Here is a 26,838-nt window from a genome sequence, read left to right as displayed (position 1 = left end):
TAATCCAAAGGAGAAGTGATAAACCAAAAAGGCTACCCAGGGTGGGAAGTACTCAGTGAATAGTCAGGGTGGCTGCGCTCTCTGCTAGAAGCACCAAGCTCGTGGAGCTGTGGCACTGTGGCAACAATGGTGTGGCCTTTGGAAAGGAGGAGGGGGCACTTGTGGAAGGAAGAACAAGGTTTGGTGGGCTGCAGAGGGTGGGTGAAGGTGCCAAGAAGAGGCAGGATAACAGAGATGGAGGCTTCCTGGCCATGCAGGAGCAGAGGCAGGACCTGCTTTTGTGGGCCCAGGCCTCCAGTGCCTGCTGCGGTCACACCCACACAGCTGGAGACTTCTCAGCTGCTGGGGGAATGGCACCTGCTTACTGTGATCAGTCCTACAAAGGTTTTGAGCTTGTTATCTGCTCTTCCCTCGTACATCACTGGTGAAAGACTCTTCTTACCTGGTCTGTCTTGACTGTCTCTCCTGTCTCTGGAGAGCAGTTATCCTGTATCCTGACAGGCTTTCATCAAATCTCAGTCTTCTCTTTCAAAACCTTAACAGGACTACCTTCTGTGGGGGAAAAGTAATGATTTGGGTCAGCACAGAGGAGAAACCTGAGAGAAGCAAAGCCCAGCTGGTTATTGATTGCATGAAGTGATGCAATGCTCTGCTTATCCTGCCTGCCAGCCACTGCTTCTCTGTCATTGTGCTTTGGCAGCTCGTAACTCAAGGTAGCAGCAAAACTTTTTGCAGGAGGCTTGATGTATTTCTCCTTCTCTCTGCAGTGCTGCCCATGTTGTAGAGCCTCCTGTGAAAGTACTGCTAATGATCACACAGGAAAGCACAGAGGCAGGGGAAGTCTTGAAGCAATAGTGATGCTTAAACTGCAGAAAAACCAATGCCAACAGGCAACAAGAAGAACACACTGGAGGAAAGGGGGAAAAGGGATTTTCTTTAGTCATTTGTTATTCAACAAATTTGAGTTTACAAGCTATAGGCCAAATTCTGTCTTCTGATTCTTGCTTTAATGCAGGAGGAGGGTATTTTTACTAGGGATCATGATTTATTCATGTTAAGGAAATGCTTCTTTATGCCAAGTTCAGGCTACAAAGTGGTAGTTAGTAGATGACATTCAGACTGAAGATTTCCCTTGAAACAACGTGAGAAAGTATTTATTTTCTGAAGTCCACTTCCCTTCACAGATAGTTTCCTACCATGTAATATCCAACAGCCAGGAAAAGAGCCCAATACTGTGACAGGCTGGATATGCAAATGCCATATTCATACAAAGCTTTATGGAGGGTTTCTTTTCCACGGTGTGTGAACAACCAAACATCTCAATTAAATCAAGAAAGGAAAGACCTGGTTTTCGTTAGACTGTGAAGACTTTCAGAATTACATTAGTTGCAGTTGATTAGATCTCATAATTGCATTTGCTGTGTGTCAGGATGAAGCAGTAAGGGGTTTGGGTGTGTTGAGGGGGGTGGAAACCAGCTCGTAGATCACTCCTGCAGGACTCATGATTAGTTTCTGCTGCCTAGGTCTGTTGGGGTCAAGCCCAGGGTTTTATATTTCACTCTCCAGAGCAGGAGAGAAGGTGGGTAAAATGCACCATGTGTCACAACGTTGGTGTGGGGAGCAGGACAGGATTTTGCCTCCCTGCTCCGTGCTGCTGCAGGTGCCAAGCAGGACACTGCCTATGGCTCAGTGGGGAGGTGAATCCACAGGATATTCTGGACTGTCAAAAGCAAGTGATGTTTTCATTTACCCCAGCTCTGCTTCCAATTGAAAGGGCAGAACAATGTCATGCTGGTCTTGGGGAGAAATTGCAATGAAATTGTGCCATAGCAGGAGGCTGTGAAAAGGTGTGGTCTGTCAGGGCTGCTCCTGTTGCCCAAAGGTTTAGTTATCCTCATTGTCTGGTCTGATGGGTCAGCCAGGGAGGCCAGCTCAGAGGGGTGCATCTGAGGCCCTTCCCAGTGGGTCAGCACACATTAACCTCCCTTGGTTTTGTCCATGATTTATAGATATCTCCTCTCCTAATTCTAGGTGTCTGAAAGGTCACTGGTCTGTCAGAGATGAGGGATGACCTTCACAGCTCACTTTGAAGGTATTCCTCTCTCCACAGGAAGAAGTGAGTCTTTACTGATCATGCAGAGCATAGAAGCAGCCAGTTTAGATTATTTTTACAAGACTGAATTAAGGTGGCATCTTCCCTCAGGGAACACACAGCTCTGTTTCCAACTCAGAGAAAGCAAAGATCACGGAGAGGCAGCACTGAGTGGGGACACCAGGTATCTGGATAAGTTGCAAGAACTCTTCAAAACCCACCAAATCCTTCTTTGTCTTGGACATTTTTTCATGAAAATGAGGTTATTTAGACAGGGATTCTCTCATGTGCTGTCTTGGTTTTATCTTGACAAAAAGTAAACTCTTCAAGACAGAGACCGTCTCCAGCAATGAAGAAGGCTCTGCATATATGTACCAAATGCTTAAGAAAAGCTGACATTCCTAATGAGATACAAATGCTAAAAAGTTAAAAATTATTTTATTGAATCAATTAAAGTGAAATGAAATTTGGCCTTGAAACAACTCTACACCTACACAAAGCACATTGTAAGGTGAACTGTTTTCTTCAAATTGATTTGTCACCAAGTTAAGTCACAGCTGCTTCTCTTGCTGTGGGATATCACAAAGCTCAATTCTCACTAATTCCTTTTGTTTCAAGATTACCTTATCTTAAATATAACAGGTCCTTCTGATCTAATTTGTATTCTACCTCCAAGGACCATCACTTAACTTCCCTGGAAGACTCCTGTCTTCCAGACATTTATATCCACAGACTTTATGATAGCATTGGCACTCAGCAATCTGGGCTGTTTGAATTTAAAATTATTTTGAATAATTTTTTTAAAAAATTGGGATGATCTTCATGTGCTTCATTTTGGGGGTGCATCTCACTCAAGGCACATCAAAAGGCTGTAATGTCCTGACAGTTGGATACATTTTTTAATTTCTCATTTTAGGTAGAGTTATTCTCATTTTAAGTAATACCATTTGAGTAATCTGAAAGTTTGGTATTAGTAGAAGTCATTTAGTCTTCTCCTGTGATGGGAACAGAGGTGAGATCTCACAGGTGGGACTCTGTAGATAGCATCTGAGTAAACCAAAGCCTGTGTTTAGAAATGTAAATGTACAGAAGTGGAATCTCATTCCAAGTAGGAGTCTCTTTTTTTTTTTCTTTTTTTTTTGGGGGGGGTGGGAAGAAAAAGAGCAATATTTCATTGGGGACAATCAAAGCATTGTGTTTTGCTGCTGCATATTTTGCAATCTTTTGTAATTTTATACAGTTTGGGTCCTTTGGAAACTGGAAGTAGCATCTGGAAAAGTACCATCTACTTGTTGTATTGTTTCGCGGGCCTGATTCAAACAGCAGTTTGAGAACGAGTACAATTGCCATGGATTTTAGAGGTCTTTTAGGTCAGATGACTGAGACAAACTCTGTGTGTGCCTACTTGCCAAGCTAGGGGGAATTCCTTAGTTTCCATTATTATTACCTGAAAAGGGTTGCTTGAAATGTGGTTGCACTGCAAAAACTGAAAGGGGATTTGGCATGGTAGAATTACATAAACAGCAAAGTGAAATTATAAACAGGCCTTGTTTAATATGAAAGAGCATCTAGTTCCAGGAAAAGCAAAGCTATCAGGAGTAGTTGTGTCAGAGCTAGAAAACACAAAGACAGCTTTCATTTCTATATGCTCTAAAGTATGCAGTAATCGTGGTCTAATTGCCTCACTGCAGCCAGAAAGCAATATGGGATATTGTGGGGGTGTGGGAAAGAGCACAATAATGCTACGATTAAGCTGTAATCTTTGGCATGGTCACTCAGCAGATAAAGCTTTTCTGCTGTCCCATTTGAGATAGTCATTATTTGGCTGCTAAAGCCTGGGGAAAATATGTGGTGCTGTTCCTAGGAGCTGTTGCACAGAGGCTTCATTATGGGTTTCTTCCTCAGCAGCTGGCCAAGCCCAGCCAGTGCTCTGCATTTGAGAGCTGTGGCCTCAGCACTCCCCTTCTCCCTGTTTGTGCTTGGGGAGGTTTGTACTGCTGGTAGTGGAATGGGGAGAGCCTTATTATCCATTGTGGAATAAATTTGTGAGCTTTAAGATTTGTTACAAACCTCTTTGCTTAGGGCCTGACTTATAATGGAAGCTGCATTTGGCAGAGATTTGTGAGTGTATGGTTTATACACAGAAAAACCTTGTGAATGTGGGAAATAAATGTGATAGCTCTGTGACAGGTTAGGTGCATAATTGTGCATGTGTATTAACCCCAGGATGCAGACTGTGTTTCACGGGGACATAATCACATTCTTATGCAATTATGCTCACCTTCCTTTGAAAATTTAGTTTTACAGCCTGCTATGAAACCTTGTTAGCGACATCTCTTATTTTCTGAAATCCTCCATCATTTTAGGAAATCTATTCCACTGTCTTGAAGCAAGCCCTTGAATTCACACACTTAATTGTTCATGTAACTTTCCTGACTCTTTCCACTTTCCCAAATTTCTTTCTTTCTGAGAAGAGGCTGGCTGCACTGCAGGCTTGTGTGCACTTAGTAGAATTCTAGTAGGAATAGAAAGGAAAGAGTGGCAGGAGAAGTCAGGTCAACTTCGAATACATTAACCTTGAGGTGATGTGGTCTGACAAGGCATGAATGAGTTGCTTGGAGTATGAATGCAAATTCTGGCATAGATCAGACTTTACTGCTGCAAGAGGCTTTTAATTTTTCTGCAGTGCCACAGATAGATGGATTCAGGGAGACTTGGTTTCTCTCTAGAAGATGTTAGGGTTTAGAAGGGGTTAAAAGTGACCGGTGGTTTGGGACTGTTCTGTCTTCGATCTGGTTTTGCATTATAGAGCACATACATCCTTTGATAAACCAGCCTTGATTTCTGAAGAAGTAGGTACAGGTAGACTAGATCAGAACCTCATTATTCTGCTGCTTTGCAAAGCAAAATCATGAACTGTTTTGAAGGCTTATGGCATGCACAGTCTCTGCAAGGCTCATCTGACAGCCTGCAAGAGCAGCTCATTCCATGTCAGTAATTCCTTCCAGCATCAGGCTTTCAGGACCAGGCCTTAATTATGTGCACATCTGGTCTTCACAGCTTGGAATAAGATGTGTCTGTCTTGAACTGTTCTCATAAATGGGTGCTGCCAAGCCAAGCAGCTCAAAATACAACTGCACCACGAGAAGAGCTTTAACCTGTTGTAGGAAAGTATTTGTCCTGATTTAGTGCATAGGAACCCTAAAAGCAAAATGCACTAGGTACTTCATGAGAAAGGGGATCTTAGTCTTAAGGTTTGTGTAGCTCAGTACTGGATCTACATTAAGAACACTAGAAGCCAAAAGAAGCCCTTGCAGATGCAGAAACAGCAATTTGACAAATTACAGATATGTTTTACAATGTTTTTTAAGTGCCTGTGAAGAAACTTCACTATCTTGACTCCAGTAACACTGTGGTGTTAGGAAATGTTCTGCAGGCAGCATCTCAGTCCAAACAGCAATCCTGTCACCTACTGTCTCCAGAAGCATTTAATTGCAATTGCTCTTTTTCACTTACTACCAATGTAAAGCAAGGAACACATTTGTGTATTCGAGCTGTTCCATAGTATCATCTATTTTGATTTGGCAATGCCTGAGAGTTATCTGAAATGCCTCTTTTTGATAAAATTTTGATATCTTTGTATTTATTTTATTAGGCTGTCATGCACACTTATTCCTATTTTGATATCTTAATTAGTCTTTGTCACCTGTGGCAGAGGTGGCTGCTTCAGGCAGCAAACAGGACTGGGAACTGAGGGAGGAAGAGGAGCTGGAGTGGATAGAGACCTGGATATGTCCTGTGTGGAGAAGTACTGAGAGAAGAGAAGGATCTCTAGTACAGGGGGATTAAGGTCCAAAGGACCCCCTGTTATCAGATGCCCAGAATGAAACACAGAAGATGTGGGTTTACCAAGTTAGAACAGCCTGAAGCATAATTTTGGCTGCAGTCAAAAGGCTCTTTCCCAAAGCCAATCCCATGCATAACTCAGGAGTTAGCTCTGGTCAGGGACCGCTCCTGGAAGATAATACAACCCCCATTCTGTGGAGAATAGGAGAGTATGAGATTGTGGGCTTGGGCTGTACAAGACAGTTATCTCCAACATGCTTCATTTACTGCAATGGACCCAACCTTAATGTTCATTAAAGCACAACTCCCACCAGCTTCTGCAGATAGGCTCCAAAACAGGACTTGCAGTAGGAGATACCCATGAAGAGTTTGACCCAGGTATTTTGCCCACACAAGAAGAAATGCAGCCCTGATGATGTCATCAAGCATGTGTGTAATGTCTTATTGGGTTATGCTGTCAGGAATCTACCAACTGTGGCAAGTCACAGAAAGGAGACACTCCAGCTGCCTCCAGCTACTCTGCAGTTAAAGCCTGGTTAGGCCACAGAGTGGAAAAGGTTAGAAAACACATTCAATTTAAAATCAAGAGGTTTAAAGAAGGTTGTTTGGGTGAAGGAATTTTGATTTCATTTTAACACAGGTCAGCACAGTGCTACTCTTAAAGGCTGTTTCAGGAGCACAAATGGCATTTTCCTGCCAGCACCATGGTATTTGCATGCAGAGAACAGTCCTGACATGCAAATGGTTATGGACTGAGCAAAGTGCATTGCCATGTCCTCCCCCTTCTCCAAATGAGGTGTGTAGTTTGATGTGAGCTGTTGTGGGTACAGGAGTTGGGGATTGCCTGCCTTCAGATGTTTTCTTTAGGGTGGCCTTGAGGGTGTCACATACAAGGGGTGTGCTCAGTCTTTGGGCCCTTGGAGACATACTCTGCCTGCTGGTGCCTGAGCTGGGTCGGAAGTTGCAGAGAGAATTTTCTAGAGTGGGAGTAAGGTAAATCCCCTGGTCTCCTGTAGGATGCCATCTTCATAGAGAAAATGTATTTTCAGGATTTGGAGGAACAGAAGATGAAAGGCTCTTACGTTGAGAGGTGTTAGTCACATGTGCAGGACAATTTCTGCTGTTGCCTCTTTGTTGCAGCCCAGGTTTCTGGTCTGGTTTTGTGGTTGAATGACAGCATTTGCAGCTGGATGTCGGCAAGACATTGCTTCATACTTCTCAACTCCTGTCTCAGTTTGTGGGTGCACATATCTTGCACTTCCCCATTTTCTGGTTTAATACAGCTCTCTGGGGGATTGCTACCAGAGTAATAAAAATCTCAGATAAAAATTCCAACCTTCTTTCCCACTCTCCCTGCTCCCTTCCAGGCCTGCTGCGGGGCAGAGGGGATCTTCCAAACTGTCTCATCTCCCTGATCTGTTTTGCAGTTTAACAGTGGATAGCTGAGAGCGCTGGGAGCCAGAGGGGTGGCAGGGCAAAGAGAGCAGTAGGAGACTGAGCAGTTCCCAAGGGAGTCCCTAAAAGAGCTTGGGGGTGAGCACATGAGGCACCTGGGCAGTGCCCCCGTTAGCTGAGCACAGCCTGGCAGCCCCGGCCCGGGAGCCGCAATCCCGCAGTCTCCGTGAATCCCTCCTGTCCTCTCGCGTTTGGCTTCTCCCGTCCAAAGTCGCTCAGTTGTCAGAACAATTTAGTCTCTTGCCTGTGCTCCATCTATAATTCATTAAGAAACCCAGAGAGGTGAAGCTGTTGACATTTCCCACTCTTTTCCCTTTGGAAGGCATGGGCTGAGTGTTCTTTGCAGCAGGACGTGAATGAAGCTGCTCTAAACCCAGAAGCCAAGGGAGAGGGACACGCTGCCATCTCCTGCTGGGACACCAAAGCATGGCATCTGCCTATCACAACCACATCCTTTGCATGTGCCACCATCAACTCAGGCAGGACTTTGCTCAGAAAATCCTGGCCAGATCCTGGACCTGAAGTGCCCTGGGTCTTTTGGATGCACCTGTTTTTGAAGGAGCACCTTCAGAGGTGTTCGGGTCTCACCCCAGACTTTTGCAGCAGCTTCCCCACCAGTTAAAACTGATGCTTCATGTGCTCCCTAGAGTTGCAGCCTATCTGCTTCACTGCAGATACAGGTTTCTTGGAACCAAAATTGCATTCTCTTCATCATCACATCATCCTGAACTGCCTCAGCTCTGCTTTATCCCTGCAACAGCCGCAAGCAAAAATAACACATTATTCACCATAAAAGCGTGGCTTATGCAACAAAATAGCTGTCATTTTGAAACCACAAATATAATTGGGCATTTAAGTGCAATTTTGAGGAATGGCTACAGGCATCATTTATCATAGGGATTTCAATAATGGCAAATATTGATGTCTAAAAAGCAAGAAGTTCCCTCAAAAGAAGAAATTTTATCCAATATAGTGTAAAGATTAGTTTTCTGAACTGGTAGTGACTTTGACATGTGAATGCTGACTATTGTTTAGATTTTGCCATAGATTAAATAACCAGGTTTCTTAGCCTCACGTTCTAGGCCTTTCTCTGTTATTCTCTTTAAGAGTTCAGTATCCCCAACAACTTGGGTGCAGAGTTCTGTGGAAAGGGTACAGTGGAAGAAATCTTCATCTTTAAAGGGTTGTCACACAGGAAAATAATTTTTAAAACCCCAAACAGTTCCATTGACCACTGTTCTGTCTCAGCAGTGTCTGTCTGCAAGGTTGAACTATTTGAGTCTGACAGACTTCCAGGGGTGGAGGTAGGACTCAGGTTTTGAGGCTGACAAATGAAGGGCCCCACTGAGCTCCGGAGTTTGCACCGAGCTCTGAAGCAGCTCCTAAGAGCCACAAATCCCAGACCCCGAACAGAGACATTCACCAGAGGGCAGCACAATATCACTTTCTATTGTAGGAGCAGGAGTTAATCATTTCAGCCGTCAGAAAGCTCTTAAAAATTAATTAGCTGCTTGTTGTTCCATCGTTATGATTTCAAATAAGCTTCTCTTTAAAGCTAGCCTCAGGAACATCTCCTAAATCCAAGGTATTGATGTTTTAGTGTCCAGACTTTCACGTAGTGGAAGCAGAGGGAATTCAGGCAGTTGTGTTTTCAATCTATGTCTTTGCCAGGTTTCTGTCCAGAGCTGGTTGGGGCACCTGATGGGTGCTGGTCCAGCTTCAAGCATTCCAGGAGCTCTCCTGGAATATTCCCCAGCCTGGGTGAATATTATTTCAACCTCATTTTTTGGGAGGCATTAAACAGAAGGAGTAAGCCCTCTGATGTCATTACATGATAAGGGTTCACAGAGGGTTAATCTAGAACCACAGAATCAGAGAATGGCCTGGGTTGGAAGGGACACTAAGGGTCATCCAGTTCCAACTCACCTGCCAGGGCAGGGACACTTTTCACTAGACCAGGTTGCTCAGAGCTCCATCCAAGCTGGTGTTTAACACTTCTAGGGATGGGGCATGCTCAACTTCTCTGGGCAACCTGTTCCAGTGCCTCACCACCCTCACTGTAAAAAAATTTCCTTTGAGATCTAGTCTAAATCTACTCTCAGTTTAAAGCCACTCCCCCTTGTTCCATCACTACATGCCCTTTAAAAAAAGTCCCTCACTAGTTTTCTTCTGAGTCCCCTTTAGGTATGGCAGGCTGAGGTGTTTTTATGTTATAATTGTATTTACTTCTGGTTGTCATGTGTGCTGAGCAGATTCTAGGCCCTTTAGCACTTATGCTAAACTCCTGTTGTTCAAGGAGCTGAGAGGAATCACTTGTCACATTTTGCCTGGTTGGCTTCCTTCATTCAGGGCTTCACCTGTCATCAGTCTGTTCCTGTCATTTCTCTGTTCTGCTTGCACAGGTGTCTGCAGCAGTCACCTCCCCTGGTTCAAGTGCCACTGTGCTTTTCTGTCCTGTTCTGACCTCTTCTCTCAGCGTATAGTCAAAGCATTTTGTGCTTCTTTCTTGTAAATTAACTACATCATCTGGCCTTGGTCATTCCCTTTGCTGCTTTGACTTCTGCCTGGTGGGATGCCTCATGTCTTGTGCTTCACTCCTGACATCACTCATAGAGGTCTTCCTTGACTGACTCCTTCTGATCTCACTCCTTTTGAAGTTCAGTCTGAGCTCCATCTGCTCTGGCTCAGACCAACATTTCCTAACTCTGTACTGAAGCCTTCAAAGACAGAGCTTTTCCATGGGGCTGCTCCCCATGTAGCCTTAGCTTTCCTTAGCTTAAATATTATCTTTATTTAAAGTCATGGAAACTTCAGAATATATATTTAGAATTTAAAAAACCCACTTTCCTTACAGTATGAGCTTAAATTACATTACTTAGTCTTTTGAGAGTAGAGTATCCTTCTTCAGAGTAGATACAAAATTATAAACTTAGTAGTAGAAATAATTTAAGTATCTTTCAAGACAGGTCTGTGTCTGCTCTAAAAGAAAATAAAAATGTGCTTCTGTTTTAAGAAAAGTACTTTAAATCCCTATTTTCTTTCTTTCTTTCTTTCTTTCTTTCTTTCTTTCTTTCTTTCTTTCTTTCTTTCTTTCTTTCTTTCTTTCTTTCTTTCTTTCTTTTTCTTTCTTTCTCTCTTTCTTTCTCTCTTTCTCTCTTTCTTTCTTTCTTTCTCTCTTTCTTTCTTTCTTTCTTTCTTTCTTTCTTTCTTTCTTTCTTTCTTTCTTTCTTTCTTTTTCTTTCTTTCTCTCTTTCTTTCTCTCTTTCTCTCTTTCTTTCTTTCTTTCTCTCTTTCTTTCTTTCTTTCTTTCTTTCTTTCTTTCTTTCTTTCTTTCTTTCTTTCTTTCTTTCTTTCTTTCTTTCTTTCTTTCTTTCTTTCTTTCTTTCTTTCTCTCCTTCTTTCCTTCTTTCCTTCTTCCTTCTTTATTTCAATATTAAAAAAATTAGTTTCTTGTTTTCATTTGCATTCATTTTATTTCTTGGGAAAACTAAGGAAAAAAGATAACAAAAATGCTGAAAAATTATTTTGCTCAGTTTCCTTTGTCTTTACATTCCATTTTCATTTCATTTTTTAATTTTTTTTCCCAAGGAAAAAAGAAAATTAGGGGGTTTTGAAGGCAAAAGGATTGGACAAAAGAAACAAAAAGATTTTTCATGAATTTTAAGTTGTAGCAGGGCAGAAAATGTCTTTGAAAATTCACAAAAAAAAAAGCTTAAAAGGGAAGTACTTTCTATTCAACCATCTTAACAACGATTTGGGGCTAGTTAAGGCAGCCAGCACAGTGTGCTTTGTAATGTTTTCTGGATGAGGACAGTCCATCACCTTTACAGGAATCCATTCCAGTGCACAGTGCCCTTGCATGACATCACAGAGGTATTTGTGGGCATTACACCAAGTTTTCTCCTGACTAAACCTGATTCAGTTTCCCTTAAGGTCTCTCCATTTCACAGCCAGTGCTATGACTGTGACTCAGGGTAGAAATTAACCCAACCTGGGCTTTAAAATAAGGATGAGGCAGAGCAGTGTCATCTTCTGCATGCACAACTTTTAGAGTGCTCTGCCTCTGCTTTTAAATGTTTGATTTTCCAGGCTCTGCCAGGATAAGCAGAGAGGCACATTGCCTGCCAGTGGTCATCGCTGAGGAGTGGTGGCTCTTGGCTGTCAGTGCTCAAAAACTACCAGTGAGATGTTTGTGCTTTGCCAAGGTGTTTGGCACCTGTTCTTCCTGTGTATTTAGGGATTTGGAGAAGTTACACAATGTCTGGCTTTCTTCTTTCTTGCCCAAACTAAAAATATTTAACTACACCTTGAAATTGGTCATTTTCAGGATCAGCAACTTCTCCCATCTTTTGTTTGTTTCTTCCCATTTCAATTTATATCCAATGCCATTATTACCTAAAGGGAAATTTTTTTTTAAAAAAGCATTTATCCACTGTGGATAAATTAGTAAAGTTCTTCTTGGAAGGTGTTCAGAAGTCTGATCCTACATGGTTGAAATTAATGAGTTCATTTTATGCAGGAACAGAAATGTTACTTGTAAGAGCTACCCAAACTACCCAGTCACCTAACTTAGTTGTATATGTGTAGCTAATATCTTCTCTGATTCACCAGATTTACTTTGATCTGAGTGGCCTTTTTCTGGGGATAAATCTTCTTTTCTTGTAAGATTTTAATAAGAAAATGGTGATATGTTTTTATATACAAGTATGATATTAGTACCTAGTTGAATTTGTTTTTACAAGGATGCTTCTGCTGCAAAGAAATAAATATATCTACATACAAATTTCCTATACCAAAAAAGAAATTCTATGAAAATGTATGCATTGAAGTAAGTCATTAGTGGCTTTAGAGATTGTCAATCTTATATTTGTGCTACTTTTTCATTCCCAAAATATATCTGCTCATTTCTTAGCAATTGTATTCTATTTCAGTTTTTATCAATCAAGTTAGGCTGAAAGCCTGTAAATAGGCTTTGCATAACCTGTTCCCAAATTATGGAGGAATTGATACCTTCAGCAGTGAAGAATTAATAACTTCTTTTTAGTTTTGCTATGTCAACAATGTATTGCATTAAATGTATGTACAGAATTTTAGAATATATTGTATACCAAAACTTGTATGTCACAAGTAAGGTTTACCCAGGAGTCTTTTTCTCCATGGGCTGCTGTGCTGTAGCAAAAGTTGTATTTATTCAAGTTCTTAAAAAACACCCTGTTTACTTTGCTCTGTTGTTTCTCAGACTCAGGTGGGGAGAAGCTAAAAAAGAAAGTTCAGTATTGTTACTCTCCAGACACACTATTATGAAAATAAGCATGTCACACAGAAATAAGACGGGATCTTATCTGCTGTGAGAAAGGTGTTTGTGGTATTCCTTTCAAAGACTTACCTGGTTTATTTGTCACTGCACTTTAAGCCTCCAATCACATGCAGGCAGGAGAGACTGAGAGAGAAGGAGGTGAATGTTTGCTGCAGCTCTTTGGCTTGTTAACTTTGCAGAAGTTGTAGATGTTTTTGAAAGCTCACTTTTCAATGAAATTTGCAAATCTAACCACAAAATAGATTAGTCTGACCCTCAAAGCAGATTTATAAATCTTTTCCTGAAGATACAAGTACAGAGATGCTGTACTACCTTTTATTCACATTGAGACTGTAGATAGGTAACAGCTTGTGTTAATATTTGACAGATCTGTTCTATGTTACTGTCAGAAATGTAGCTGAAAATCTCTTTGGCTGGCTGGCTTGTACTTGAAACTGGTTTTCATAAGATCTGGATTTGAAAATCTCTCCTGCCAGACTTGTAGCTGTCAGATTCATTATCTTCAAAATTTCTCTTAACCTCTGATGGTGTTTTTCTTTCCTTCTGCAGAAACAGAAGGTGCATGCAGCACAGATGTCAGTCTTCTTCAAGGAGTAACTTCTTCAACCCCAAGTGATCCCAGCTCCTGCTAGTACCATGGGGCTAGAGGGTGTTTTTTTAGGCACTGGACAGATCCATGTAATCCTGTGGGGAAGTTTGGCAGCCATGACAACACTCTTGTTCCTCACCTTCCTCATCTTCCTTTGCTCCAGCTGCAATGGGTAAGGCTCCAGGGCTTAATGGTTCACTTTGGACATAGCTTCATGTATAAATAGTTAGCAGGAAATACTGAGGACTGAGGTACAGAAATTAAAAAAGAAAGGTACCTTTCTCAGAGCAAACTTCAGTTTGAACAGTTCTATTAATTCTAAAATCTAATTGTATTTTTCTTTTGCTGTGAAGGAAGTACACGATTGTGTTTATTTGGTGGTTTCCCCTAAGCAGAAGCCTGAAGCACAGCCCAGGTAGACACTGAGTGTTAGCAGGTCACACCCCTAAGCTGAAACTGAGAACATTATGTGGGCTAAACAGGACCAAAAAAAAGTCTAGGTAAAAAGGAAAGGGAAGTGATTATGTATTTCAGCTTTGCTGTGGCCATTCCTGATGTATTGGGAAAATATATAGTATTGATCCTGCCTTCCATGCAAAAACGAGTAAGGATCAAACAGTGGTACTAATTAATGCCTTCTGCCTTATCCTTATTTTCTTCTCCATAAGGGGATTCAATTTCACCAATACAGGCACTTCTACTGACTTTGTTTATGCATGTTTCAAGGCTCCTTCATGACATGTACTCTGAGCCCTGCTGGCTGCACAGGGAGAGGGGCAGCCTGCAGTCTGTCCATGGTGCCCTTGCACAGGCCAGAGCAGGCAGACCCTTCACTGTGAGGAGTGGCACTGCTGTGGTCCATACTGTTATATTTTGTAAGCACAGCTGAATCAGCCAAGTCTATGGGGAGAAAAATCCAGTACAGCAGCAAAATCTGCAGTTTGGATGCATGTGCCTATAAGGAGCATGTGCTTTCATTCCTTGAGAACACTGAGGAAATTATGCAGCCATAAAATGCCCTGTATTGGCATAAGATGTGTCTACAGTGGAAGGCTTTGTTTTTCAGCAGGATTTATCTAATGCCCACCATGCAAAAAACAGCTGTGAGCAAAGATAGGTCCCAAAGTTGATTGAAATCCTAAAAGGCCTAAGTTAGAACATGTAATTTCCTGTGATTCAGGAGAAACACTTTTGTAAACTGTGAGTTGACACTTCAGTATCTTCTTATTGTCACAGTTTCCTGTGATAGCTGTGTAAAAAATAGTAGAATTTTTTTAAAAATTATTTAAAAGTAGAAACCCTATTTTAAATATTCTTCAGCCCACAGACATTGTATTTAGGTAATGTGTATCATCTTTAAGGCCTTTCCAACCCAAATGATTTTATAATTCCAGTGTTTTGTCTTGTAACACACCAGTCCTTGAAACATCTCTAGAAAGATGTGTCAAACCACTGAGTGATCTTTGCAGTTAGAGAGATACATTGCCTGAAATATTCTGGTGATGTTTTTTAATAAATTCTTGTGTTGCTAGTTTGGACATAATATATGTTGTTTCAGGTCATTCTGTAGGGCAGGTTGTTTATGCATAAATGCAATTGTGCAGAATTTCTTCCTGACTTCCTCTTCAGAAATGGATGAGGACATAGAAAACTGAATAAAATTTGTTCTTTCTAAAATATCAGAGTCAGAAAAATTTCCAGAGAGGAAATTCAGCTTTTAACTTTCTCTGCTGTGCTCTTCTCTGCATGCTCACTTGCTGTTTTGGTATTTCCCAATTAGGTAGAATTTTAACAGTTGCTAATGTGGAAGTACAGTTCACTGCAGACTTCAGAAGAAGCAAAAGTTTCATCTTGTCAATATTTTCTCACATTTTTATATGACTTTTCATCTAGGGGAAGGACTAACATTATTTTAAACTCATACTTTATTGCAGTATTTCTGAATAAGGGCTATATTTCCCAAATGGTAAAAATGGAAATGTGATCCATACTTAGACTCCTTTGAAGGACCCAAGGAAGCGGGATTCCTTTAAAAATGTAGGCCCCTGCTGCTATGAAATTTGTACACCTTTTTGAACTGCTCATGCCTATTATCAATTTGACTGGCATTTTTAGTTATCTGGATTTTGTTGGCCTTTTCTAATTCCTCATAGGATACACATTTTTTTTCTGACACAGTTTAAGGGACTTCCTAAGTAGTCTGTAACCAGAATGTATATCTGAGAATTTCAGATATGATTAAATTAAAGAATTATATTTTTATTATCATAGAATCATAGAATGGCCTGGGTTGGAAGGGACTTTAAAGATCATCTAGTTCCCTGTCATAGGGAACTGGACCAGATTGCTCAGAGCCCCATCCAGCCTGGCCTTGAACGCTGCCAGGGATGGGGCATCCACCAGTAGTTACTTCTTGGAGCAATTTGTTCCAGTGTCTCACCACCCTCACAGTAAAGAATTTTTTCCTAATATTTAATCTAAACCTACTCCCTTTCAGTTTGAAGCCATTCCCCCATGTCCTGTCTCTGCATAATTATTTATATTATATTGTAATAACCATCAGTCACTTCTCACTGTGGTCTTACATTGAGTGAGAAGAAAGGTTTTGTGTGTTTGTTGTACCTCTTCAGTTATGTTTATCACCATTCTACCTCAATGGTGTTTTTACACAGAGGTCATACCAATTGCTGTAATAATTTTCAGTTATTCCATGTTCAATATTATTGTGAATCATAGTTCTGTTCCCTGCAGGAGTGTAAGGTCTATGAATGATTGGTATTTGTATATTAGCATAATTTGTAGTAAAAATTCATGTGTCTTTTTCATTAAGGGAAAAGAAGGCAAAAAGTCAGAATGGAGATCATGAAAATCTGATGAATGTGGTAAGTATTTATTTCTGGCAGCTTTTGTCTGTCTTGTGGTTGGTTTGTACCAAGCTCCTTGCAAAATACAACTGATTAGAAAATAGCTCAGGAATTTCAAGATGGTTGAGCATGGGAAACTTTAAAAGTTGCAGAATGGGAAGAGGAGGAAAACTCGTGTAGGTCCTGATAATCTGCACTTTCTCAGTGCCCTTTCTGCCACCACTGTACTCCAGCCTTCCCTTCACTCCATTTGCAGCCCAAGGCAGTGTACCCTTTGTCAGCTGCTGTCTTCTCATGGGTGAAGCCATAGCAATGTCTAGTACCATAAAGAAGCTTGAAAAGGGCATCACTCTGGACATCTTGGCATTTATTTCTTTTTAACATCTGTAAACACAGGCACTTAAATCTTTGAATCTAGCTGGCATGGTTTGCTTCTCCTGCCAGTAATACCTGTGGGTCAGAGCCCCAGAGATGGGAATGCAATTTGTTGTGTGTTGTATTCATGTGAATGTTGGTTGTGATCTGGGGGTCTCTGATCTGTGTTGCAGCCTTCTGAGAAGGAGGTGTTCAGCCATTCCATCACCAGCTCTGTAACGGAGCCTCCCCCAAACAGTGAACAGAACGGAGCCCTCAGCAACGGAGAGGGTGAGTCCAGACAGCCCCTGTGGGTGGGATGAGCCAGGGGCCCAAGCTCCCTCCTCAGCTGAACACTGCTGATCCCTCAGGTCTCAGGTTTTCAGCCAGCAGCTTTCCAAGCACACAGGCAAGCCGTTTGCCAGAATACTCTGCACACCTCTGCTGGCTGACACCAGATCACACAGACCTCACAGCCAAGTTAAAAAATGCCATGGAGTCGTTTGCCTTGCTTGGAGGTCAGTGGAGGTGATCATCTCATGGAGATTTGGGTGGTTTAGGCTGCATCTCCACTCCTGTTACTCCTGTGTTGAGAATGACACAGGAACAGGTGAGAGGCAGTATTGCAGAAAGAGCAAAGAAGGCTTTATTCTAAAGAACCACGTGGTTTTTATAGAGTGATAATAAACGATAATAACATAGAGTGATAATAAACGATAATAAAATGATAAAAAACTATATTAAAACGATAATAAATGATACGTTCTGTTTGATTGGCTAGTTAACAAAAACACCTTTCTCATACACCATCTTTGAGAAGAACAGAAAGACAAAGTAGAAAAACACCACCTGCAGATTGTTTATACTAACAAGTTATTACATTCTTACAACTCCCTGAAAATTCTCACAAGCTGCTGTGGGAAACGCTTGTGTTTCTCTCTCTCTGTCCCATGGCATCCACACACTCCTGGGCGTGCTCTGGCACAGCCCCACGCTGCTGCTCCCAGCCCTCCATGCCAGCCAGCACTGGGAGCTGCTGAGGTCCTCTCCTGGGCCACCAGGTCTGGGTCGCCAAGCCATACCTGCAGATTGACCAGGTCATCAGGCAGAGAATGGGACCTTCCCTAACCTTGGTAAGCTATGGAACTGGCATAAAACCAGAAGATGAAGCTGCACCTTAGAGTTTCAAAAGTGCTCCAGGAACCTAGGGACATATTTCATGTCCTCCTCCAGGGATTACAGCTTTGGATCACAGTCCTGTGCTGTGCTGTCACGTACATTTTTATATTTTAGAAAACAGGCAACATAAATAGGCTTCCTTTTTTTTCCTTAGTCTTTGCTTTGCTGAACACTCTAAATGATTCACCCTGAAGGATCACTGGAAAATATTTTACTCAGCTGCACCTAAAAATAAACTCACTCTCAGCTCAGAGCCACTGCGAGCCAACTGTTGTCTTCACACTAACACCAACACCAGGGGCTGCACTCCAACTTACAGCTCTCTCCTCATGTCCTGCAACCAGAGGCTAAGCTATTCAGACTTTACCCCTTAGAGACAAGCATCCAAAGTAATTTTTAAACTTTGTTTTTGCAGCTAATTGCTGTTCCCATCCATTGGCTTGTTGTGTATGTAGGTGTGTGCTTCCCTGAGGGACTTGATGTGCAGAGCAAGGCCCTTCAGAATGGAAGTATTTCTCTCTGCCATGAGTCACCACATGTGCAGCTGTCAGAGCTGCTACTAAAAGGTGTGCTATCAACCAGCAGACAGTTTTTAGACTGTCTGATATTATACTCAGCTTACACTCTGCATAACAGCCCTTCTGAATAACCCAAACCCCTGTGCTTCAATTTCTTACTTATAATTTATGCACTTTTTGTTAATAGTTCTTTTTACTATTGTTTCTGCTAGCTTTTTGAGCAGGGGCAGGGCTATGGAAGAAGAACCATCAAATGCTATGTTTTTTTCCTTTACCCAACCTGCCAGCATTGTCTTACCACCCATTCCCACAAAAATACAGAAACTTAAGCTTTCATTGCTTTTGATTATCCCCTCCAGCCTGAATGGAGTGTGTGCTTTCTGGGTTCTGTAAGGGTGCTCAGCACAGCACAGAAATCCCTAGAATCAAGGAGCAGAAAGGCAAAACTCCTATCTCCCATTCAGACAGTGATTATCATCTCACACCTCCAGTTCTGTCCTGAGTTTTTCAGTCAGGGTATGGCTCCCTGCAGGTGCTGACTGTGTCTGCATGCCCTGAACACAAGAGAAAGCAATGTCCATGGCAACCACCAAATCAAGGGCATCGATTGCTTTGGCAATGCTTCTGTCACCATGTCAAACACACTGAAGGACACAGAGAATGGGTTGTTTTTGTTGAGATAGTGCCTTAGGAACTGTACTAGGAAAAGTAAAGCTGTTCAGAAGTGATTTTTTAAAGAAATAGTGTGAGGTAAAGTTACCTACCGTGCTTGAAACGTGCTTGTATATGCCCATGAATGCATGCAAATGTCACACGTGTGCTGTGAGATGAGAAGCCCCATACATTTCAGTCCCTCATTCCTCTAGTGACAGTGACATGTGGCCCACTTCTGGGACCTGAAACAACATGTTCTGCCTGCCACTACCTCCTGAAGTCTAGTCTTGTCTCTTGTGCATATGGCCAGCTCGTTAGTAGGTTGTCAACCAGCATTATGTGCTGCGAGACTAAGAGAAGGATGGCTCAGCCCTCGGTGGGGAGCTCCTGCTGGAGCCTGCAGGGAGGGCTGAGCAAAGTGCAGCTCCAACCAGAACTGGGCCAGCATGTTAAACAAGCTGAAGGATGGTGGGGAGGAAGAAGGAGCGCTTTCCTTTTGATTCCAAAGGATGGGGAAATGCAAAGAGGAAAATCTGACAAGGATTTTTTTAAGGCACTTGATTTGAGGCCTCCCACCTGTTTCCCATCTGAGACTATTGAGCACTCTGTAATCATTCAGTGAAACTGAGTACAAGGCAGCTGAATATCCCACCCCCTGTTCTGACAGTGAATGCTCTTGCCATATAATGTGACTTGGGGGTGTACAGACTATTTTAGATGTTGTGAGAAAGACATTTTACCAGTAGAGTGCAGAAATGTCTGTAACTGAAACCTTCTGATAAGCAAAAAGCATGCTAATCACTAGGCATTTCCAGGCATTAGCATCATTTATCCTTTCCAGCATGTCACAAAAACAAAGTGATGTAGAGAGTACCAAATCACACCTTTAAGTTATGCCTTTGTTTATTATTCTTCTCTGTAATTTTCTTTAGTTCTTTCTGAGGACAGTACAGCTGCCTGTATCCAGCCTTATGAAGAAGTACAGACATCTGATCTACTAGATCAACAGGATACCCTTGGAAAGTCTATAAAATGTCACCAGAGCCGGGAGCTACCCAGTATTCCCCCTAACAACCCCATGGAAACTATAATCTCATCTAGAAATGCAGAAAATGATCAAGGTCTTGGAATGGAAGGGCCTTATGAAGTCTTGAAAGACAGCTCCTCTCAGGAGAACATAGTTGAAGACTGCTTGTATGAAACTGTGAAGGAAATTAAAGATGTTGGAGCAGTAGTCAGTATGGAAGGGAGCTCTAGCAGCAAATCAAAGGCTTCACTGACAGTTTCTGAAGGTCAGAGCCAGATTCCTGAGTGCAGAATTGAGTCAGCAGAATATGCATCTGTTGACCGAAATAAGAAGAGTCGCCAAAGTGCAAATTCAGAAAGTCCTCTTGACAACATACCAGATGTAGAGGATGAGCTTCCCCCTCCAGTACCCATGAAACTTCTTGATGAAAATGAAAATGTGCAAGAAAAAGAAGTGGAAGAAGAAGTGACAGAAGGAGCAAGTAAACCAGAAAAGGTAAATACTACAAATATTTGTCCTCATCAAACAGCCAAATAATGATTGAGAACATATGGGTGGGAGAGGATTTCATTTTTCAGTAATAAATAATAACAAGAAAGGAAACCCCACACAAGATGAGCAAGACTGTAAATGGAAATATGATAATGTATAGTAGAATCTTTGTGTTAGAGGTATATGCTCATTCTATTGCTGCCTGTATTTTTGATTGTTGCAGCTATGCAATACAAAAGCCTTTTCCCAAATATTATCCAGGAATTGCATAGGAGGCTTCTGCTTCTTTGTTTGATGGTATTATACTTGTGGAAGCTATTACAAAGGGCATCCAGTATCTCTGTCACCATCTATATATTGTCCTTTTTTTTCTAATGAAACTGCAACTTACAAAAAGGAGAGGGGAGCATCCTTGTTGGATGTCCTTACTTTAGATGTGCCTCTTTCATTGGGCCACTTTGACTTAGCTGTGCAAGTGTTATGCACTCACTTTGTCTTTTGCTGTGGGAGAGAGGGATAGAAAGAGAGAGAGATTGCAGCTGTATGCTTTTATATTTGTCAAATTCTGCATGTCACATATAAACAGAGTGTCAGGAATTTCTAAGTGCTGAAATCACAGCCAAAAGTTAAGTTTTCTCAGCAGCTTATGCTTCCTCCCTAGGAACGAGTTGTGGTGAATTCATTGAAATATAAATTTATGACATTTTCAACAGTTTCCCATTTGTAGTTTTTTATCGGAAGTCATTTTAAGGATGCTTTCAGATCATAGCAGAGACTTTTCATAAACTGTTGAGTTTGCATTTTTCAGAATATTTCGATATCTTCTTATTAATTGTGAATGAATGAACTGTAGGTTTAGCAGATTTTTGGTGTCTGAGTCATCAAATAATATTAGGTAGGTATTGATGAAAATTTCAAAAAAATTCTTAAGATGCAATGTGACTTTTTAATGTAAACATTTATGCGAAAAATCACAGCAGAGCTGAGGCACTGTTACTTAGTTTTGGTTGTTCTCTTATTTGAAGAATTTCAATAATCCAGGAAGAAGGCAGAAGAGTATCTTGTTAAATAAATAACTAAGCATGTAACTTGTAAAGCACAAGATAGTCTAAATGCATAAGCTGAAGACTTCTTGCAGTATAAAAATTGCTTAGCTAGACTCTTCAGTGCACATTTTTACAACAATGAGCTCATTAAGCAAAAAATTAAGATGTGACTGTCAACAATAATCCAGAAACATTCTCCCCTCCCACATTCCAGCCATAAGTAGTTTCTAATTAAACTTTTAGATAAACAGCTTAGTGTAAAAGTGATATTTTCCCTACCAGGTGTGAAAAGACTAGCAGAAAGTAATTGTATTTCCCAGGCACCAATACAAAGGAGAAGCCTTTGCTGCTCTGTAGCTCCCCAGCACACCGTGTATGCCGTGTCAGTAACTGCCAGGAGTGGGAATTGATTAAAATGGTTCAGGTTTTGAAGGATTAATCAAGAGATGACACATGCAGTCCCCTAAGTGCCAGAAAAAAAGGTGTTTGTCTAATTAAAATTTATTCAGAGCTGAAGGCACCCTGAGTTAAATCTTGGGCAGCATCAGATCATTGCTGTGCACGCTGCTGGGTACATGCATTATGCATCGGGGTGTGCCTGTCCTGTCCTTGAGAGCTACAGCTGCAGCAGAGCTGGAGATGGTAATTGATGGAATATATAAATGTCATTATTGTTGGCATTGTGTGGGGAGGGGGCTGGGGGATTGTTTTTCTGTTGTGATGATGATAGTTTTTCCCTGTATTTTGCTGCCTCAAGCAATGCAGAGCAATGCCTGGTTTTTCGATGTGGCAACCAGAATGAAGATGTTCATGGAAATGTATGTTACACTGATAACTCTTTTAGTTAGACTCATAGGTGTTCCTGGTTTTGCTTCCTTTCCATGAGTCTGCTTAGCTGCTTTGTTTAGCATGGCATCTGTATCCCAAACTCTTCAACCTTCTGCCCTGGCCCTGATGAAGACAGAGGTTGTGTGTACGTCCTGCAAGTCTCCCTCACTATGATGAGGGCACACAGAAGGGACAGGCAGGGAGACACCTGTGTAACCAAGGCTTGTACCTGCCAGCAGAGAGAACAGACTGTGTCCAAGCTGTCTCAGTCTCACTGTCTAAAAGAGGGCAGCCAGGGTGATGCCCAGCCCATGCCAGTCCCTGAGGCACTCCAGTCTGGGAGAGAACTTGGTGGACCAAGCCAGAGGCCATTCCTGTATATAACAGCATGAAAACTACAAAGCACCCTTTTAAGAGCCAGCTGTGCAATAACGGATGAAAATTTACCTAAAGAGGTTTTTGGCTGTGACCCAGCCAAATCCTTTGGAAAGACTTGGGAAGAAGGACACTTTTAACAGCACAAGGCCCTCTTACAGGCCTCTGTCACCTGCAAAACCTTGAACATCATTCTTCTAATAAAACTGAAAAAGCAGAATAGATTTCTTTAGTTCTTTCTTTTATTTAAAAAAAGAAGTATGAATCTCCTTTTTCGCCCAGGTCTTTCCAGAGTGAGCAGTGGTAGAAGTGCTATCTCTGTGTCCATTCAGCTGCTGCCATCTGATTTCAGCCTTGCACAGTCTGAGGATGAGCAAAGCATCTCTTACAAATGCATCCGAGGAGAATGTTCTTGTTCTTGTCCCCAAGTCAGGAGCAGCAGCTGAGCCAAAGAGCAAAATATCAAGTGCTGTTGAGGAACAAAAAGAAAGCAGAAGGCAAATAAGGAGACATGTTGTTTGTGTTGCTACTGTTGAGGTTTCACCTTAGTTTAGAATGTTGCTAGGTACAAAATGTTGAGGGGCAAGCGGGATTTAAGTTTCCAAGATAACAATATCCTCCAAAATGGATGTGTCACAAGCTTCACATTTAGAAGAAAGAATGCTGTGTCAGGGGAACAGCACAGGATGGCAAACACCCTGGTGTATTTGTCATACTTGAGTGGGAAACTGTAGAAGGGGTCCTGACACATGGTGCTTATAGACACACTGATGACAGAAAAATCACTGAAGAATTTTATGAGCACATGCTTGATCTAATGTGTGAGGATGAAATTAGTAGCTTACTCCCCAGCAGATATAGATGCAGATAGGAAAGACTAAACTAAGTTGCTGTAGTGAAGCAGATTTAATACAAGCCCAAAATATATTTGAAATTTTCCTTTTTCTTTTGTTTTTTTGGGGTTTTTTTTCAGCTGGTTGGTTGGTTGGTTGGTTGGTTTTTTTAAGAGTAAACAAACCACAGATTACAGAGCACTGTTCTCCAGTCAGTGAGAAAGAAGTGAGGGAGCTTGTCAGTGTGAGGGAAACTCTTCGGGTGCAGCAGGCAGAACTTCAGTGTACTTTGGGCCAGGGTCTGTCAGAAGTGCCCAGGAACCTGGAGTTTGGTATTTACCAGAAGTAAAAACAACAAGACAATGGAAGGAGGAAAGAATCGATCACAATGAGCCTCTGAGAAAAAAAAAAAAAAAAGAAAACAAGTTGTGTGCCTGGAAGTAGTATTTTATTAACTATGCTGAAAATAGCTCTAGTCCTCCATGTCTCCATGTTGGCTTGCACTGGAGGTGGTATGAAGTATTTTAGTTGGAGAAGTTGTGTGAAAGTCCAAAATACAGCCTTTTACAGTGCTGGAAGGCTCCCTCTGAATCACTGTGGAGCAGGAGTCCAGCAGAGCCTTCTTGGCTCTTGCCAGCGAGGAGGCATCCCACAGCTGCTGTGCAGCAGCAGGGCTTTGTTGTTGTAAAGGTCTGAAGATGATTTTCATAAGAGCAAAATGCTTTTCCTCTGATGTTTCATGACCTGTTTTACACAGAACACTTTAAATGCTTGAAATTAGACTTGATACCAAACCAAGCCCTCCATCCTTCAGTGACTCTGCTGTGTGACCTGGCTCCAGCTCAGGGTGGGCTGCAGCAGGTCTGAGTGGTTGTGAGGCCGGGCTGCTGAGCACCTCTGTACAGGAACTGCATTCCAGGGATGGAGGACACAGCTTTCCCATGCAGCACGACCAGGATCTACAGAATGAAGGGTAACAATCATCCAGAAGGTGTCAGCTGAGTATTGTTCTTCTGTCATCTAAAAGTGTATCTGAAAATCCCGTGAAAGGACAACTGGTGTATCACAACAGCTGACTTCTAATTGTTCAGAAGCCTCTGCAGATACTTCATAAGAGGTGTAAAGGCAGAGATACAGTGGTGCAGTGGTTTCTTTAACCATTACATTATTTTTACCCTTTTCAGGTCAGGATAACAGCAGATACATTAAAAAAGCTTTACCAACCTCAGGGCTGTAATCTCCAGAGAAGTACTCTGAATAGTGGGGGTATTAGCTATATATAATGGAGGTTGAGAGCAAATGACCATAAAGTATAATGTATTGATTATAATGGGAGGGTTTTGTTATAGATTTCGCACTGTTGATGGGTAATGAGCCTTTTATTTTCTTTCTTTCTTCCTTTTTTACAGAGGCTTAGTTCAGTGTCTTACAAGTCTCGAGAGGAAGATCCATCTCTTACAGAAGATGAGGTAGGTTTCTTGCATGAAATTCAGTAACTAACTAGAGAACAATTTTTAGGCACAAATTAGCATAAGCTCTGGGTGATTAAGCAGAATCCAAGAAAGGTGAAACTTGTGTGAAAGGAAAATGAAAGCCCAAGGTTCTCTGCACAGAGAACCATTCCTAAAATCAGAGGTATTCTAACGTATGGTTGTTTCAGGCCCATAGGTTAAACTTAGTTTCAGAAAACAATAGGAAGCCATAATTAGTTGATTGTTAGGGTAATGTCTTGATTTGGATGGCAAGACCTTCTCAAGAAGAATAACCAGCAGCCTTTTGAAACATATGCTCCACCTTCCCCATGCAAAGTGTTTGGGGCTCTGGGAAGTAAGCTGAAGCACAATAAAAGCACTGGAACATAAACTGTTCTTTATGGCCAACTGTCTGTTGGTCAGATAAATGGAGGAGAGTTAAACAAAGAGAAAAGTTAAACATAAATAAGGCTGTTTGTGATCATCTCCAGTACACCCATGCCATTTATAAATATGTTTTCTGGACATAAAACTAAACACAAACTTGGCAATGAGCTAGGTGAGCTAATGCCTTCTGCTGGGAGAAGCACTCCCAGCCATTAATGAATAACCTGACCTTGAAGTGGGTTAATGTAATCTAATACTGAGAAGAGTTGAAGTACAGATGAGTAGAAAAGCCATTTTTTGTTAGCTGAAATCAGTAAAGAGTAAGAAGTATTGCCATCTTCAAGATGATTTCCCTCTAAAACAAACAAACAAAAACCAACCAGCCCCAAAAACCCCAAACCAAACCAAAACCAAAAAATACCCCAACCAACCGATCAACCAGCCAAACCCAGCCCCACGCAAACACACACACACACAAAATCCCAGAATTATCAGAAGTGGTCTGGTTTGTCTGCTTCAGTCTGTGTTGCCTATTGGTAATGGACATTTTTATGCTAATCTACTCTTTTAACTGGATTGATGCAAACCCAGAATGGCTTTGCATGCTTGGGAAAGAACTTCAAGTGTAATGGAAGAGCTATGTTGCATTGTGATATTGGGTACCAGAAAAGCTGTGCAGGGAATTTCAGCCGTCTGTCTTGTGCAAGGGCTAGTATCCATTTGGCCTGGGAGAGGAAATTAAAACTGATTCCTGTGCTTGGCAACAGCCCAGGTAATCCCTAAGCAGAGGGACATGTGTTGGTGTGGGCTTCTCCTCACCTTTTCATGAAGGGCCACTTTCATGCACTTGTTGAATTGTACCACATCACCAGAGGAAACTTTTAGTCAGGAATGAAATGCTGGCTCCCTTTCTGCTGTTTACAGCTGAGAGGATTCAGTCTCCAGTCTAAAGTTCACATACTCAATGCCTGAGAAGCAGCTCTTCTTTGTAGGCAAAGTGTAGTCAACAGAGCAGACCTGGCATATCAGTATTGGCACTACTTGCTATTATCTGGTCTGAGTAATTTATCTACAGATTTTTAATGTTGTCTTCACATGTGTTGGTGCCTATTTAGTCCTGCCTACAAAAACAATTAACTATTAATTATTAATTAACTGTTCTTCTATTGCAGTGTCTCTAAAAGCAGAAAAGTAGCCACTACCATTAAAAATAGTAACAATAATAATTTTTAAAGCCCTAAGGATCAGACAGCATCCTTCATTACAGCAGTTCAATCTGATGCTCCCTTTGATGCCTCTCTCCCTGTTGAATCTAAATTGATTCCACGACCATAATAAAACTTGCAAGAGCTCCTGCTTACAAAGCCATTCCCTTTTGCCCAGTTATAAATTTCTTGACAGGGTTTTATATTCAAGGAAGTTTTACATTTATAAACTTACTTTATAAAGCTTTTTTTTTTTAAAGAAAACCATCTGTAAATGCATGCCAAAAAAGGAAGGATTTGTAAGA

General features: G+C 41.5%; 1 protein-coding gene across 4 annotated transcripts in view; it reads left to right on the top strand.

Moving 5' to 3' along the window:
• The window catches only part of PAG1 (phosphoprotein membrane anchor with glycosphingolipid microdomains 1), a 112,017-nt gene that overhangs the window by 75,643 nt on the left and 9,536 nt on the right, over positions 1-26,838 (top strand). For all 4 annotated transcript variants that reach the window (XM_036406678.2, XM_036406675.2, XM_054515822.1 and 1 more), the window contains 5 exons: positions 13,260-13,471; positions 16,130-16,181; positions 16,712-16,808; positions 19,801-20,390; positions 24,879-24,938. In XM_036406678.2, coding sequence (XP_036262571.1) covers positions 13,347-13,471; positions 16,130-16,181; positions 16,712-16,808; positions 19,801-20,390; positions 24,879-24,938 — 924 coding nt within the window. In that variant the 5' untranslated portion in view covers positions 13,260-13,346. The remainder of the gene's footprint in view (positions 1-13,259; positions 13,472-16,129; positions 16,182-16,711; positions 16,809-19,800; positions 20,391-24,878; positions 24,939-26,838) is intronic.

Source organism: Molothrus ater, chromosome 1 (genome assembly GCF_012460135.2).
Source record: "Molothrus ater isolate BHLD 08-10-18 breed brown headed cowbird chromosome 1, BPBGC_Mater_1.1, whole genome shotgun sequence".
Taxonomy (NCBI): domain Eukaryota; kingdom Metazoa; phylum Chordata; class Aves; order Passeriformes; family Icteridae; genus Molothrus; species Molothrus ater.
This window is presented reverse-complemented; position numbering and strand designations above follow the sequence as displayed.